General features: G+C 55.7%; 1 protein-coding gene across 1 annotated transcript; it reads right to left on the reverse strand.

Annotated features, from left to right (window-relative positions):
• Nucleotides 1–4,189: 4,189 nt before the first annotated feature.
• Nucleotides 4,190–8,608, reverse strand: SIVA1 (SIVA1 apoptosis inducing factor). The gene is made up of 4 exons (XM_088829820.1): nucleotides 8,387–8,608; nucleotides 6,125–6,319; nucleotides 5,314–5,470; nucleotides 4,190–4,360 (listed from the first exon to the last, which is right to left on the reverse strand). The coding sequence occupies exons 1-4, from the start codon at nucleotides 8,502–8,504 to the stop codon at nucleotides 4,300–4,302; spliced, it is 531 nt and encodes a 176-aa protein (XP_088685946.1). The 5' UTR covers nucleotides 8,505–8,608; the 3' UTR covers nucleotides 4,190–4,299.
• Between the last annotated feature and the right edge of the window lie 8,707 nt (nucleotides 8,609–17,315).

Genomic DNA, 17,315 nt, shown 5'->3' on the forward strand with positions numbered 1-17,315 from the left:
GTGTCCCTTCACCCGCCCCTGGCAGGATTTGCCAGGGGGTCAGAGTTAATGCCTTGGCTGCCTTTGTGCCCACGGCTTCACCCCAGCCCCGTACCTCAAGCAGGCCACCCAGGCTGCACAGCTGTTTGCCCAGCAGCACCGTCCATGCAGCAGGCTTGATCACCAGGATGTACCGGGACCCTGCAGGGTCCACTGCTGGCTAGGACAGACACTCCAGCCACCGCCAGGCCCTGGGACCCTAGAGGCCCAGAGGGCAGCTTGCTGGGGGTCACACAGCAAACCTGGGACAGCTGGGCGGGGGCCCAGGGTGTCCAGAAGGCCTGGCGGGACGGGCCTCGGGCGCCACCTGGTGGGCGCAGGGAGAAGCTGGCCGCGGCTTCCGGCACCTGCGGGGGGCGGGGCCTCGCTCTCCCCTCGTGGACTCCGCCCTGAAGGTGCGGGCTGGACAGCCACAGGGGCTGGCGCCTGGGCTGGGAGCCGTCCCTTCTCCAGGCTCCGGGGCAGGTGGCCCTGACAAGGCATTCCTTGGGGTGGGGTGGCTGCCGCTTGTGCTGGACGGGGTGCCTGGGAGGAGTGTGGGGTGTTGGAGGTCAGTGCATGCCTGGGGGTGCCTCTGGAGCCGCCCGGTTCTTTCTGGGTGGTCCCTCAGGGCCCAGTTCTGACAGGCGCTCAGCTCTTTCACTCCAGTACGCAGCAGCTCTCTTGGAAACCAAAAAGATGCCAAGTGTTACCTACTAAACATGCTTAGATCCATTTCAGAAACAAACGTGCTTCGGACTGGAAGCCCGTGCACTGCTGGGGGGAGCGCACCATGGCACGGCCCGTGGGAACAGCACGGAGGCGCCTCAAAACAGCCAGAACCACCACGGGACCCGGTAGGCTCACGCCTGCGAATATGTATGTGCCCCAGAGAGCTGAAAGCAGGGTCTTGTGGAGGTGTGCATTTAACACCAGAAAAAAGGGGAAATGTAGAAACCAGACAACACAGCACCACCTGATGATCCCCAAGCTTCAAGCAAATGGTACCCCAACGTGGCCAATGTGGTGTGGAAACCCGGGGTGTGCCTTTGAAGCTGAAGCTGGGGCATGGTGGGGGCAGTTGGCCAGGGAGAGGGGCTTGAGCTGCTCCTTCTCGCGGAACCCCCTTGGGAGACGGGGTGATGGCCCCAGGGACATTCCTTGGCCTGGGACAGGCTTCAAGGTCATGGGCCCGGACACAAGCGCAGTCTTACTGTGTCCCATCCAGGTGGGTTGGGCCAAGAGGGATGAACCAGGGGCAAAGACCCCAAAACATCTGGACCTTCCAAGAGGTGGGGCTCTGGAGGCACCTCCCTGGCAGAGTGGTGGGGTGTGGGGAGTCAGGCACCTCAGGGTGAAATTCACGGGGCCATCCTGTCCTCGCCGGCAAGGCCACAGACCTGGAGGGGACTGGTGAATCATGGCCCTGGGACAGTGAGGCCCTGCAGGGCAGCCTGGCCTGCAAGGGAGGCTGTAATGCCCGCCCCCGTCCCCGTCCTTCACTAGGCTGGCCCCCCAAGGGACAGGGAGATGGGAACAGAAGCGCCTTTAGCATCTGGGGTGCCCACGGGTCAGACCAGTGAGCAGCTCCTGGTGAGGGGCCGACCAGGCTGGGGTTCGGGATGGCATAGGATCGGCACCTTCCCCAAAGTAGATGCCAGCCTAGGAATGTCTGCTCAAAGATGGCTCATCGTTCAACACTCAGCCACGCTTTCCCTCTGAATTTGCCTCTATCCTGGAAGTGGATTTCTTGTCAACAAGGGGGTTGGCTGCTCTCACTGTTGTCTGGGCTGTCTGAGGGTTTCATTCCTCGGGGGTGCCTGGCCCACCCCCAGCAGTGGATCTCGTCATGGCTGATCCCAAGCACCACTGTGCTGCTCCCCTGTGCGCCTCGGATCTCGTCGTGGCTGACCCCGAGCACCACTGTGCTGCTCCCCTGTGTGCCTCGGATCTCCTCGTGGCTGACCCCGAGCACCACTGTGCTGCTCCCCTGTGCGCCTCGGATCTCCCCTGTGCGCCTCGGATCTCGTCGTGGCCGAGCCCGAGCACCACCGTGCTGCTCCCCTGTGCGCCTCGGATCTCGTCGTGGCCGAGCCCGAGCACCACCGTGCTGCTCCCCTGTGCGCCTCGGATCTCGTCGTGGCCGAGCCCGAGCACCACCGTGCTGCTCCCCTGTGCGCCTCGGATCTCGTCGTGGCCGAGCCCGAGCACCACCGTGCTGCTCCCCTGTGCGCCTCGGATCTCGTCGTGGCCGAGCCCGAGCACCACCGTGCTGCTCCCCTGTGCGCCTCGGATCTCGTCGTGGCCGAGCCCGAGCACCACCGTGCTGCTCCCCTGTGCGCCTCGGATCTCGTCGTGGCCGAGCCCGAGCACCACCGTGCTGCTCCCCTGTGCGCCTCGGATCTCGTCGTGGCCGAGCCCGAGCACCACCGTGCTGCTCCCCTGTGCGCCTCGGATCTCGTCGTGGCCGAGCCCGAGCACCACCGTGCTGCTCCCCTGTGCGCCTCGGATCTCGTCGTGGCCGAGCCCGAGCACCACCGTGCTGCTCCCCTGTGCGCCTCGGATCTCGTCGTGGCCGAGCCCGAGCACCACCGTGCTGCTCCCCTGTGCGCCTCGGATCTCGTCGTGGCTGACCCCGAGCACCATCGTGCTGCTCCCCTGTGCGCCTCGCTGCTGCTTTATGCCTTCTTTCCTCTCTCTCTGCCTCATTTTGGATTAATGACTGTTGTCTGACATCCCATTTTCTGTCTTTTATGGCTTATTTATGTTTCACCAGCTTTCCCACTGCTGTTTCAGTTTCAGGACCCAGGAGTAATTCAGAACAAGCGCTCTGCAGGGAGGATGTGGCTGTGCCTGGCCCTCAGCCTGTTAACTGACTCATCAGCCTGCCTGAGACCCAGCAACGCGCAGTCCTCGGACTGCACACCTGCACGTCCCGGCTCCGTGCTGTGCTCATAGCTTGTTCCCACGATGTTCAAAACCCCCACACACATTGTTTTTGCTTTCAACAGCTGTCTTTTTAACATTTAAAATATCCTTAATCAGTAAAACACGTCAAGTTTACCGCTTCGGCCAGTCCGGCGGCATTCAGTGCACTCACGTGGTCATACCACCACCGCCTCCTCCTCCAGAAACATCCCCCTTCCGCTCACTGCCCACCTGCACCCCACTCCTGGCCCCCACCCCTCCGCTGCCATCTCTGTGAGTGGAATCACAGGACTGTCCTGTGGCAGCTGGCCTCCTTTCCTCAGCGCGACATCCTCTGGGTCCGTCTGTCCTGTAGTCTGTCAGGGTTTCCTTCCTTTTTAAGGCCAGACCCTATTCCACTGTAGGGATGGGCCGTGTTGGCTCCCCAGATGGACACGTTCCTCTGTCCTCTTGTGAATGGCATTGCTGTGAACATAGGTGCACAGGCTCGTTTCCCCGCAGGGTGTTTGCCAGAGGTGGGAGTGCTGGTGACTGCAGCGCCGCCCCAATGGGGCGAGGCCACTCCTCCCATGTGACTTGTGTCCCCAGCGGTGGGTGACACCGAGCCTCTCTTCCCGTGCTTGCCGGGGTCATGGTCTGCAGGTGGACGTGGGGCCGGAGGTGACCCCGACCCTGACCAGGGGCTTGAGCTACGCTCCCAGGGCTGAGCCAGGCGGCCTCTGAGTGTTCTCAGCTCAGAAGGCCCGGGTCTCACTTGTGACCCCCTTTCTTAGACCTAAGGCCTCCTCGCGGCCCTCCGTCTCCCAGCTCCAGGGTCCCAGGCTCCACCCATGGGGGCAAACCCTGCCCTGTCCCAGCCCCCTAAGGATTGCTGTTACTGGGACAACCCTCCAGCTGCCAGCATCCCGGCTGCCCGCCGCAGCACACCTCTCTCTCTGGGGAGCAGGGCTGACTGCCCGCCAGCTCCTCCTGGCCCACAGTGCTGCAGGGGTCCGTGTGTGGGAACCGGCCCGTGGCCCGCCTGTCAGCTGCCTCCCTCAGGCCCCACGGGCTGCACCCCTAGCCAGAACCCACCCGCCTGGGCAGGGGCAGGCAGGTCACCCGGGTCTGGGCCCTGAGGCGGCAGTGTGCCTGGTGGCCTTTCAGGGACAGTCTGAGACTCGGCCCACCCCAGAGGGCTCAAGGCTCTGCCGTGTGGAGCCGGCGGGTCACAGGGCCCAGGAGCGCCGCCAAGTGAGCCCTCTTGTCCAAATATAGAGGATTTATTGTCTTCAGTCGTCAGGAGCACAGGACACAAGAGAAAAGGCACCCCCCCGCCCCTCAGTCGGTGTGGCTGGCAGTCCACTCACTGGCTCAGGCCTCGAACACAGCGCAGCTGGAGCACAGCACTTTCTCATGAAGATCACCCCCGTAGCTGAGAGACCGCGGTGGGGAGAGGGGCTGCGTTAGGGCTGAGTGCCCATGAGCTGCGTACCCGCCCGGCCCAGACGGAGGCAGTCATGAGGGGGTCCCATGCCCCAGGTGGCCTGCCATGGCCAGGCCCCCGGAGTTGGACACGCCCAAGGGAGGCAGCTCAGGGGCCCGAGGCAAGGCCGAAGTGCGGAGTCCGCTGACAAGGGGCACCCCGAGGAGACCCCCTCAGCCCCCAGACACCAGCCCCTGGTGGACGTCCACCTGCGGGGGGTGATGGTGAACATATGGGGCGCTTGCTGGAGTGGCCCCACCAGCCACAGAGCGCAGTTCAGGCCTCATGCTGGCCTGCCGCCCCAGGCAGCCCCCAGCTGTGCAGCAGGGCTTACTGGCCCCTGACGACTCCAGCGGGGCAGGGAAGAGGCAATGTAGCAAAGGGCAGGAGACAGCCCTGGGGAAGAAGCTGACGGGCTGGGAGGTGGCAGCTGCCCCAGGCGGGCGCCACAGTGTCAGCGCTCAGGAGCCCAGGCCCGGCTCTCAGCAGTGGCCTGGCCCACAGCCCCACCACAGTCGAGGGCCAAGGGGTCACCAGGTGCGGGCAGGACGCCCACTTCCAGAGCCACGCTGCAGCTCGGAGGCCAAGGCCCGGCCTCCAGGGGGCACTGGAGCATGTCATGTGTTCATCATACAGGGCAGGGTGCCTGGCCTGTCACGGCCACAAGACACAGGCAGGTCAGTGGTGGGCTCTGCGGGTGTCTGGGGACCAGGCAGCTGGGGGAGGCGGGAGGACAAGGAGGGCCCACACTCACTCCAGGGGGGGGCCCCGCCCACAGGGCCGCACTCACTCCAGAGGGGAGATCCCCGCCCACAGGGCCGTACTCACTCCACCGGGGGAGCCCCGCCCACAGGGCCGCACTCACTCCAGGGGGAGGCCCCGCCCACAGGGCCCTCACTCACTCCACAAGGGCGCACAGGGCACAGGCCACCACTCCGCAGCTGCAGCAGGTGCGCACGCAGCGCGCACACAGGGCCCGCTCGCACTGGCCACACGCCGCCTTCCCATCCACTGCCCGCACGCACGACGAGCAGGCTCCTGACGCCGCCCCAGCCGGGTCTGTGGGGAAGAAACACCGGTCAGCCCAATGGTGACTGGGAGCCCTGGGGCTGGGGCCGCCCTCCTCCAGCGCCTGACCCACCACTAGTCAAACTGTGCGGAAGCGCGGCGCTTGGACCCGTTCACCGGGGGAGATCCCAGCTGGCTTCCGTGAGGCCCACCTGCAACTCTCACCACCCAGAGGTCGCGAGCCTGGGCTAGCTCTTCCCCTGACCAGCTGCAGCAGAACTCGCCAGGCCTTCAACCCCTGGTGAGTCTCACAGCTGGGTCTCAAAGTGTGGTCCCCGTGTCCCGGCTTAACACAGGGGTGCCTGGGCCCCCGGCGGGGGTAGTTCTTAGCCAGTGATGCACGTGGCAGTCTGAGGCTACCGCACATGCAGAGGGACGCGGATGAGCTACAGGTGGGAAGCAGGCAGGACACCCACGAGGGCCACCCAGAGGGGTGTCTGCTCCTTTCTGATCGAACAGTTAGAGCTGTTCACAGCTCCCACACATCAGAGGGGGCAGAGCCTCCTGCGGTGGGAGCCTCCAGGTACTCGCCCCGCTAGCATCATCAGACTCCGGTCCGGCTCCCGACAGCCCAGGAGGAAGAGCTCCCGCCCCATCCTGCCTGCAGCAGAGACCTGGGAAGTGCCTGCCGTCGGCCTTACTCACCAGTCTCGGAGGCCTGCGCTCGACTCCGGGTCAGCCGGCCGTCAGGCCCGATCAGCATCTGCCCGCGCGCAGCCCGAGGGGCTTCTGTGGGGCCAGGCCTCGGGGACTCTGGCATGTGGACGATGGCGCAGCCTTCCTCCCACGCAGGGTCCATGCAGGCCTGGGCCCCGCGGAAGAGGAGCTGCGTGGTCTTCTCTGGGGAGGATAAGCATTGCCCGCTTACACCTCTGCGGTGCGGAAGCCCATTTGGGGCCGCCTGTTCCCAGAGCCACGCGTGCTGAGCCCTCCTCTAAGCAGTCTTCTAGCCACCCGGGACCACGCTGCCCCCGGCGAGGCTGCCCTTCTGCCCGGGCTCAGCGGGCACCTCCGCCAGCCAGGTTCTGCACCCTGCAGCCCCACCTGGGCTCCCCGTCCCGTCACTCTGCTCATTATTCACACCTCCTCCCCAGAACCCACAAGCAGGCCTCCTTTGACAGAGGAAGCTTTGTGCTGCTGCTGCTGCTGCTGCTAAGTCGCTTCAGTCGTGTCTGACTGTGCGATCCCATAGACGGTAGCCCACTAGGCTACTCTGTCCCTGGGATTCTCCAGGCAAGAATATTGGAGTGGGTTGCCATCTCCTTCTCCATTTCTTTCTGCGCTGTGGATCACCAACTAAAGCACAGCAAGAGACTCAGAGCTGAGCCTGCAACCTTTCGGCTGCTGCAGAGCTGCTGGCAAAAGGCACAGCCATAGCTGGCTCCTGACAAGATACCCCAGAACTTTCCAGACCTCTGTGGGACCCGGACATCTCCCCACCCCTGAGCAGCAGCTTTCGCAAGGTCAAATGCTAGGCGCCAGCCCCAGGAATGCTCTGTGGTTGTCTGCCCTGTCCCAAGAGAGCCAGGGTGGAGGCATTAGAAGCTGCTGGCGCTGGGTGATATCGACAGAAACACGTGGCTGATAACTCAGCTGAAGTGATGACAGCCTGCCACACCCAGGTCCTCCTCCTCCAGTCTCCCCGTTCATAACAGGATGGGACTGGGGGGCAGGCAGGTCATGTGGCAACACTAACATTTGTCTTCAAGGGCCTATGGCCAGTTCAACATAAAGAGGCCAGAGTTAAAGACTTGGAAATCATTACACATGAGTTTACACAGGCCTCCCGATGTCCTCCCCTTCTCAGAGAATGTCCAGGGAGCCTAGCACTCCCTCCCCAATGGGCCCTGCATGGGACAAGCTCTGAAAATGCTCCAGGACATCGTGGTCAAGAGCTGGACTGACTTGTGTGTGCGTGTTAGTCGCTCAGTCGTGTCTGACTCTTTGTAACCACATGGACTGTAGCCCACCAGGCTTCGCTGTCCATGGGATTCTCCAGGCAAGAATACTGGAGTGGGTTGCCATGCCCTCCTCCTGGGGATCTTCTCCATCAAGGGATCAAACCCAGGTCTCCCTCATTGCAGGAAGATTCTTTACTGTCTGAGCCACCAGGGAACCCCTTTCTTCTCTCTGTTTGCAGTGTTTCCATTTTTGGAATGTCCTGAAAGAGTAACAATCACAGTTTGGCCCAAGTACCCTAGGCTTCACTCATTTACATCACCTGCTAACCTCTCCAAAGTGATGATCAGTATTATCCATGCACTCAAAAATGTGCATGAGGAAGTCAGAGAAGGCTTAGGTCAGGGCCCTCACATTTCTTCTAGCCGTGCTGAGCCAGACAGCACACTCCAGCTCCCCGGTTTTTGCACAGGCTGTTCCCTGTGCCAAGAATTTCCTTCCTTTCCCTCTCTGCCTGCCTAAGTCCGCAGGATCTGGCTTTGACTCTGTTTCTCCAGGAGACCTGACAGCCTGCAGGTGGTCCTTCGGCCCCTCTGGGTTTCGACTGGCCTCCCCAGCAGACCGGGAGGCAGGGTCTCCCGCAGCGGCACCGCCTGGCAAGGAGGGCGCGCTCCACGCAAGCCTCTCGGGTTAGAAGGGGTGCCTCTGCAGGCTTTCCCACCGGGACGAGTCCCGGGAGGCGGGACCCGGAAGCCTCTCGCTGGGCCGGTCAGATCAGAGCGGGCTCCTGTGAGTCCAGTATTCCCGCAGGACCAAGCCCCGACTCGGCCCCACGCAGAAGCCGTCCGTTCCAGGAGGAGGGGAAGGGGCAGGTCGTGGACGCGGGAGCATTCACGCCGTCCTACTCGCGGCTTCTAAGCCCGGTCAGGCGGCGGGGAACACGGGCCCCGGCTCCAGGGGGCGCGGCCGGCGGAGACCCCCCGCCCAGCCCCGCTTCGCCGCACTCACCGAAAATCTCTCTCGTGAGGCGCTCGGCGCAAACGCCGCGACTCAGCTCTCTCTGGCCGACACGCACTTTGAGCTGCAGCGGGGCCCCATCCGCGAAGGGGCAGCCCCGCTTGGGCATGGCCGCTGCCCGGAGCGGCTCCGCTCGGCCGCCGCGCCTCTCTTGCCCGTGACGTCACAGCCGCGCGCCAACCCGGCGTGGAGCGGAGGCGGGACTAGTACGCGACGAGACGCGGGATAGGCCTAGGGAGAGGATGGGGCGGGGCTCGTGTGCGGCGCGACGCAGGATAGGCCCAGGGCGAGGGCGGGGGCTGGGCTCCTGCTCTGGGAGGCGGGGCTCAGAGGCGCGGGAAAGTCCGCGGAGAGGTCAAGGGTCAGAGCGGGCGCGCCACGAGCAGGGAAATGGGAAGGCGGTGTGGTGCGAAAGCGCCGCGGGATAGGGTGGGGACGACGTGGGGGCGGGACTAGTGAGACACGCGGCTCGTGATAGGCCAGAGCAGACACGGGGGCGGGACTCGTGAGGGGGCGGGACTCGTGTGAGGCGGGGCGAAGAAGGCTAGCGTTTTGGCTGTTCTTTTGGTCCCTAACAACTATTTTTTAATTTATTTTTTAACTGATAATTATTTATTTAAATTTTATAAAAATCTGATAAAAATTTATTTTTTTAAGGATAATTGCGTTACAGAATTTTGTTGTTTTCTGTCAGACATCAACATGAATCAGCCACAGGCATAACTCTGGAAACTCACTGTATCTTTCTTTAACTCGCCAACGGTCTGAGGAGGACTCACTCATTTTGCGTCTCGGTCAGAAGCAGCCTGTGTTGCGGTGCGGCTGGCGGACCGCGGCGCGTAGCTCCGGGTGAGCAGCGGGGGACTCGGCCCCGGAGCCGCCCCGGCCGGCTGGCGCACGAGGGGCGCGGAGCCGCCGTGCAGCTCGTCCGTTTCTTGATGTGGAGGAGCGTCTCGCCTCCACAGGCGCGCGGCGCCTCCCGCCGGGCCTCCCGGGCCCTGCCGCGTCGCTGGGGCAGGTCTGCGGCCCTGCGAGCAGTGCGGCTGCGGGCCCGCCCGGGCCTCTGCCGGCCGCCTGCCCGCCTGCGCCTCGTCCCGCCTGCTGGCCCGGGGCCGCCCAGCACGCCGCTCTGAAGCCGGCTTTCCGGTGGCCGAGCCGAGGGCCTGCCTACAGGACACGCCCCGGACACTGACCCCGCCTAGAAGCAACCGCGGCGGGTCCTCTGGTCCAGGAGCCCCTTCCCGCCTGGCCCGGAGGGTCTGGAAGGCCTGTCGCGTGGCTGTCGTGCGGTACTATTCCTGTTAGCCGTCTGCAGTAACTGTGACTGAAGAGACGCTGGACTGGTTTTATCCTAGAGATGGACGAAATTCCCAGGAATATTGGTTTTAATCTTACAGATCTTGGGAATTTAAAAAAATGTCTTTGGATTCAGATTTGAAACTGCCTTAGACTCTTTTCAGTCACAGTAAATATTCAATAGGTGCAAAGCATTGTGATTAAAAGAGAACCTTGATAGCTCTTTTATTTCAACTTAATTTTAAGAAATATTTGTTGAGGGCCTGGTTAGTGTTGGATTCCTTTTCTAGAGGTGCTAGTAACAAAGCTCTCAGACTGGGACTTAGACAATACACATTTCTTCTCTTTAGTTCTGGAAGTTGGAAGTCCCAGATCGAGGAAGGCAGAGCTGACTTCTCCTGAGGCCTCGTCCTCATCCCCTTCTCTTACAAGGATATCAGTCAGACGGGATTAAGGCGAAGCCATAAGACCTCTTGAAAACTTAATTACATCCTGGTTTCTCAGAAAGTTGAAAATAGGACTGCCAGCAATACCACTTTGGTGTTTACAAAGGAACAAACCAGTATCTTGAAGTGCTGTGCCCCCATGCTCACTGCAGCATTTTTGCAATAGCCAAGACATGGAGACAACCTGAGTGTTCATCTGTGGATGAATGAATAAAGAAATGAGTGATATTTGGAATTACATATAATGAAATATTATTTAGCCATAAAAAGGCCATCCTGCCAATTGCAACAACATGAATGAACCTGGAGGACATTTTGCTAATTAAGTTAGAGAAAGACAAATATATAATTGCGCTTACATGTGGAATTGAAAATCACCATAGAAGCAGAGTAGAATGGTGGTTGCTGGGCACTGGCATTGGGGAAATGGGAGCTGAAGGTCTGAGGGTACAGACTTCCGTTTATAAGATGGAGAAGTTCCAGGGTTCTAGTAACACACAGCACAGTGACTCTAGTTAACAGGTATTATGTACTTGAAAGTTGCTAAAAGTAGATCCTAAATGTACTCACTGTAACAAAAACAGCAAAATGGTAATTATATGAGGTGAAGGATGTATTATCTCACCTCATCATAATTTGCAATATGTATGTGTATGAAATCATGACATTGTGCACCTTAATGTTATAAAAATTAAGAAACAGAAACCTCGTTTAAAAGCGAGTCGGAGGGACTTGCCTAGTGGTCCAGTGGTTAAGATTCCAGGCTCTCAATGTAGGGGGCCTGGGTTTGAGCTCTGGTTGGGGAACTAGATCCCACATGCAACCAAGAGTTCAGGCATGCTGCAACTAAGATCGTATGTGCTGCAGCTAAGGCCCAGCACAGCCAGACAGATAAATTGATCTTTAAATAAAATACAGTGGAGTCAAAGAGAATTCCCTGGCTGTCCAGGGGTCAGGACTCTGCACTTTCACTGCTGAGGGCTGAGGGTTGGGTCAGGAACTAAGACCCCACAAGCGGCATGGTCAAAAATTTAAAAAAATAAATTGGAGTCAGGAGTCCAGAAGAGGGCGCAAGCACACACTGTGCGTGTGCCGTGTGCTCAGTCACTTCAGACTGCAGCCTGTGGACTGCAGCCCACCAGGCTCCTCTGTCGTGGGACTCTCCAGGCAAGAATACTGGAGTGGGCTGCCAGGCCCTCCTCCAGGGGATCTTCCCGACCCAGGAATTAAACCCATTTCTCTGGCATCTCCTGCATTGCAGGCAGGTTCTTTACCCACTGAGCCATCTGGGAAGCCCAACCACACCCTGCCACACTACATTAATTGCAGACGCAATAGGAAGAGAGTGCCTTGCGTTACTTTACTAACAGGAGGAGGAAGGAAGGATTTCTCCGCTCGTGGCAACAAGCCCGCCAGGGAAGGACCGCTTACATGCCAGGCTCTCAGTTTCCCCCAGTGGGCTCTGCTTAGATGGGCCCTTCCAAATTCTCCCTTCTGCTCTGTTAAAGGATTGCCACTTCTGTTTCCTCCAGACTTGCCTGTGGTTTGCCGTAGAGTGCATGTTCCAAATTGCAACTCTTGGCTGTTTCCGAATAAACCCATTTTGCTGGTCTCTTATTGTTGTCGGTCAACAGTGTATAATTAAGGTGTGCATTATATGTGCCAATTACTTGTTCTGTGTTGATTATATCGATATATGTCAGATCGTAGAAAAAGCAAGAGAGTTCCAGAAAAAATCTACTTCTGCTTCACTGACTACACTAAAGCCTTTGACTCTGTGGATCACAACAAACTGGAAAAGTCTTAGAGATGGGAATACCAGACCATCTTACCTGCCTCCTGAGAAACCTGTATGCAGGTCAGGAAGCAACAGTTAGAACTGGACATGGAACAACAGACTGGTTCCAAATAGGGAAAGGAGTACGTCAAGGCTGTATATTGTCACCCTGCTTATTTAACTTATATGCAGAGTTCAGTTAAGTTCAGTAGCTCAGTCGTGTCCCACTCTTTGTGACCCCATGGACTGCAGCACACCAGGCCTCCCTGTCCATCACCAACTCCCAGAGTTTCCTCAAACTCTTGTCCATTGAGTCGGTGATGACATCCAACCATCTCATCCTCTGTTGTCCCCTTCTCTTCCCTCAATCTTTTCCAACATCAGGGTCTTTTCAAGTGAGTCAGTTCTTTGCATCAGGTGGCCAAAGTATTGGAGTTTCAGCTTCAGCACCAGTCCTTCCAATGAATATTCAGGACTGATTTCCTTTAGGATGGACTGGTTGGATCTCCTTGTAGTCCAAGGGACTCTCAAGAGTCTTCTCCAACACCACAATTCAAAAGCATCAATTCTTTGGTGCTCAGCTTACTTTATGGTCCAACTCTCACATCTATACATGACTACTGGAAAAAACATAGCTTTGACTAGATGGACCTTTGTTGGCAAAGTTAATGTCTCTGCCTTTTAATATGCTGTCTAGGTTGGTCATAACTTTCCTTCCAAGGAGCAAGCGCCTTTTAATTTCATGTCTGCACTCACCATCTGCAGTGATTTTGGAGCCCCAAAAATAAAGCCTGTCAGCTTCCACTCCCCATGTATTTGCCATGAAGTGATGGGACCAGATGCCATGATCTTAGTTTTCTGAATATTGAGTTTTAAGCCAATTTTTTCACTTTCTTGTTTCACTGTCATCAAGAGGCTCTTTAGTAGAGTACATTGTGTGAAATGCTGGGCTGGATGAATCACAAGCTGGAATTAAGATTGCCAGGAGAAATATCAACAACCTCAGATATGCAGATGACACCACCCTTATGGCAGACAGAGATTGAAGGGGAACTAAAGAGCCTCTTGATGAAGGCTGAAGAGGAGAGGGAAAAAGGTGGCTTAACACTCAACATTCAGAAAACTAAGATCATGGGATCTGGTTCCATCACTTCATGGCAAACAGATGGGAAAAAATGGAAACAGTAGCAGATTTTGTTTACTTGGGCTTCAAAATCACAGTGGACAGTGACTGCAGCCATGAAATTTAAAGATGATTGCTCCTTGAAAGAAAAGTTATGACCAACCTAGACAGCGTATTAAAAAGCAGAGATATCACTTTGTCGACAAAGGTCCATATAATGAAAGCTATGGTTTTTCCAGTAGTCATGTATGGATGTGAGAGTTGGACCATAAAGAAGGCTGAGCACAAAAGAACTGATGCTTTTGAACTGTGATGCTGGAGAAGACTCTTGAGAGTCCCTTGGAGATCAAATCAGTCCATCCTAAAGGAAATCAACCCTGAATATTCATTGGAAGGACTGATGCTGAAGCTGAAGCTCCAATACTTTGGCGACCTGATGCGAAAAGCCGATTTACTGAAAAAAACCCTGATGCTGGGAAGATTGAGAGGAGGAGAAGCGGGTGGCAGAGGATGAGACGGTTGGATGGCATCACTGACTCAATGGACACGAGTTTGCTCAAACCCCAGGAGATGGTGAAGGACAGGGAAGCCTGGTGTGCTGAAGTCCATGGAGTTGCAAAGAGTCAGACACAACTTAGTGACAGAATAAGAACAGCAGTATAGGAGTCCCAGAAGAAGAAGACAGAAAGACCATGAGAGAATACTTGAGGAGATAATAGTTGAAAACTTCCCTAAAATAGGGAAAGAAATAATCACCCAAGTCCAAGAAACCCAGAGAGTCCCCAACAGGATAAACCCAAGGCGAAATACTCCAAGACACATATTAATCAAATTAACAAAGATCAAACACAAAGAACAAATATTAAAAGCAGCAAGGGAAAAGCAGCAAATAACACATAAGGGGATCCCCATAAGGATAACAGCTGATCTTTCAACAGAAACTCTTCAGGCCAGAAGGGAGTGGCAAGACATACTTAAAGTGATGAAAGAAAATACCCTACAGCCCAGATTACTATACCCAGCAAGGATCTCATTCAAATATGAAGGAGAAATCAAAAGCTTTACAGACAAGCAAAAGCTGAGGGAATTCAGCATCACCAAACCAGCTCTCCAACAAATGCTAAAGGATCATCTATAGACAGGAAACACAGAAAGAGTGTATAAACTTGAACCCAAAGCAATAAAGAAAATGGCTACAGGATCGTACTTATCAATAATTACCTTAAACGTAAATGGGTTGAAATTTTCAAAAAGGCTAGAAAACAATTCTCATAGCCATCAATAGTTCAGTGTTGAGTTCATGAATAGTTTTTAAAGTTTGGGACAAACTGTAGTATTTGCTACTTGAAGTACTATTTGTAATTGGCATATTACGATGTAACATTGGTCTTCATTTCCAACTTAAAACGCCTAAAAATGCCTAACAGGTTTTTAGATTTGTGAATTTTAGTTGAAATGTATTTTACGATGTTACTAAACCTGCAGAAATATTGAAATATTTCAGAGAACTTATCCACTGTACATTTAATTTATTTTATTTATAAAAGTTATGAACTGTAGAAAGTTTTACTTGTTGGGTCAAATGCTTGTTGCATTTGAAGTGCTAGTTACAAGAAAATCAAATACCTTCAATGTATAAATGCTATTAAGTTATTAAAGGACTCTGGAGTATAAGTAAGTTTGTTTAAAGAAATTTAGTCTGTTCAACTTGAATCAGCTCTGTCAAACATTAATTAAAAGCCTCATTTAAAAAAAAATAAAATAAAGATTAAAAAAAATAAATAAAATAAAATAAAATAAAAATAAAAAAATTTGAAAAAAAAAAAAAAAGAGCAGCAGTCACATAACTGTTAATTCTTTTTAAGTCCTTACCTCCAAATACAGTCACAGCCACAGTCTGGGGGCTGGGAGTTGAGGTGTCCACCTGTGAAGCCCAGGGGCACAATCTAGCCCGTAACTGATGCCGCCCTCAGAGCTAGGCCCTCGGGGGTGGTGTTGGGCAGAGCCGCCTGGGCCCCTGCCCTCTGGTGGGACACATGCTGCCAAAGGAGAATTATAGGGGGCTGTGGAAGCAGAGTAAGGAGACCCATCTATCCCAGGAAAGCTGGCTGGCCGGGAACCACACTCATGCAAAGCATCTGTGGAATGGCATAGTTTGATCTTAGAAAGTTGGGCGTTCTGGAATTGAATACACGTCAGACAAGGAAGGAATATGATTTGTGTTTTCCCAGAAGGAATGCAGCAAGGTTCCCCTCCGACAAATGCAGAGGGGCAGGGCCAGCCGGAAATATTTTCGCTAAAATGTGTAATCACAGTTTCCCCGGGCCCTAAAATTTTGAGTCCTACTATCTCAGTTGTGTAGCGTGGGTGCATTACTTTGAGTGACTGTTAGATTGGGAAATAGTTTACTTATGGTTCAGTTGTGTGTACTTACGTCCACTGGAATGCCCAGATGGTCAGTGTGTCCAGTCCTACCCGTTGCCATGGTGACCTGTCGCCCCTCCCCGCCCCCGGCAGAAGTGATCTTGCTCTGCGCCCCTCCCTGCAGGGCAGGCTCGCTCTGCGCACAGCCCTTTGTGTCTGACTCTCCCCCTCAGCTGGCTGACTCCGAGACCATCCAGGGTCCCGCACCCCTTGTGGTCTCCTCCTCCTGTTGCTGAGTGTGTTCTGTGTGTGGATGGACCACAGTTTTTGTTGACTTGTGGACAGGCACACGGGCTGTGCCGGGTTTCGGCTCTGATGAAGGCAGCTGCTCTGAACTTTCTCTTCCAAGGCTTTTCTGGACATTCATGGGTCAGTGCCTAGGAGTGGAATGGCTCAGTGGTAGGGTAATGAACATTAACCTTCTGAGCAAAACGACAACTTTCCAAAGTGCTTGAAAAACACATTTTATCGAGCAACATCCTCAAATCACTTACTTGTCTTTTCCTCACATATTCAATTGAGACGAGTGTAAGCTCCTCTACCCTGGGGGTCTGCTGTTGTTGCCAAGGAGAGAGGGCATCAGGTTACAATTGCTCAAACCCTCACAGCACCTGAGAGAAGGCGGCTAACCTCACCCCCATCCTCCCATCTCTGGACCACACAAGAGCGAGGATGCTGGTGCCAGCCGAGAATGACGTCCCCTCTAGTTTGGTATCTTTTCTGTAAAACGTCTGCAGATACTCAGACATAATGCCTGGGGCTGCCTCCCCAAGTGTGGTCCAGAGCTGGAAGGGAAAAAACAACTTGTACTGGAGTGAAGGATTTAGCGGCAGCTTTCTAATCTAAGTTGCAGGCTGACCTTGCTGAGCCAGAAGTGCAGCTTTTTACACAGAACAAAGTGAGTTCTCTTTCTTCTGGAAAATGCCCGCTCTGGTTGATTGCCCAGAGCGTGCACCCCTCTGTTGCAGCAGGATGGGATAAGACGATCATCTGGTCACGAGAAGCACAGCCCCCGGGGGCAGGGAGGAGAGCTGGGGTCCACCTCCGTCTTCCCCAAGAGCTCGCCCTGCCTCGGAGCTCTCTCCTTCCCTCCCCCTTGCTCTGTTTTGAAGGGACAGAATTCTTGGGAAACACCAAGGTCAGCTTCTTCTGGTGTTTCTCACTGCTAGCCCTGCTGCCCAAGGAAGCTGGTCCACACACGTGCTCCTGCATTCTTTCAAATCACTGAAGGCCATTCTCGGCCGTTTGGAGAAGCTCACTAGCGTGTGTGAAGCCATACTCCCAACATGTGGCCTGTTCACCTGGTACGCTGTCACAAGAGTCTGGGACTCCAGGTTGCGAGCTGGTGACACCGGGCCCTGCAGAACTTCCTGGGGCTGCGGGTCCACGGGAAGCAAGCCGGGTCGGCACCTGCCTGATGTCAGTGAACCTAGATGGCATCCTCAGCTCTAGAAAGTGAGGATTTAGGCCTGCCAGACTCCTAGTCTCTCCATGTGTATAAACCCTTCCCTCTCTGAAATGATACCAAAAGGCCAATTGTTCTAGCCTGGCCGCACACTCTGAAGCGCGGTTGAATGAGCCGCATGTGGCTTCCAGGTGAGCGCAGACCACAGCAGGGCTTCTGCAGGCTCTGCCAGCTGAGAAGCGTCTTCTTCGCCCAGGGGACATGGGGTGGGGCAGAGGGCGTCCCACGGACAGGCAGGGCTGCTGTGTGGGCGGGGCTCTGGGGTCTAGAGCGAGTCTGTGGAGACGGTCAGTTCTGGAAAACACGTTTCACGCCCGAGGTCTTCCTTCCCTGGGCTGCTCCCACTTTGTTGTCTGAGCGAACAAACGGCTCGGCTTCCTGACACCGAA

This window comes from Moschus berezovskii, chromosome 21 (genome assembly GCF_049115385.1).
Source record: "Moschus berezovskii isolate FMDL1 chromosome 21, NW_MosBer_1.0, whole genome shotgun sequence".
Classification (NCBI taxonomy): domain Eukaryota; kingdom Metazoa; phylum Chordata; class Mammalia; order Artiodactyla; family Moschidae; genus Moschus; species Moschus berezovskii.

Coding starts and splice junctions, on each gene's coding strand:
- SIVA1 (XM_088829820.1), bottom strand. CDS start 8,504: ATGCCCAAGCGGGGCTGCCCCTTCGCGGATGGGGCCCCGCTGCAGCTC. Junction 6,320..8,386: donor CCTCACGAGAGAGATTTTCG/GTGAGTGCGGCG, acceptor TATCCTCCCCAG/AGAAGACCACGCAGCTCCTC. Junction 5,471..6,124: donor AGCGCAGGCCTCCGAGACTG/GTGAGTAAGGCC, acceptor TCTTCCCCACAG/ACCCGGCTGGGGCGGCGTCA.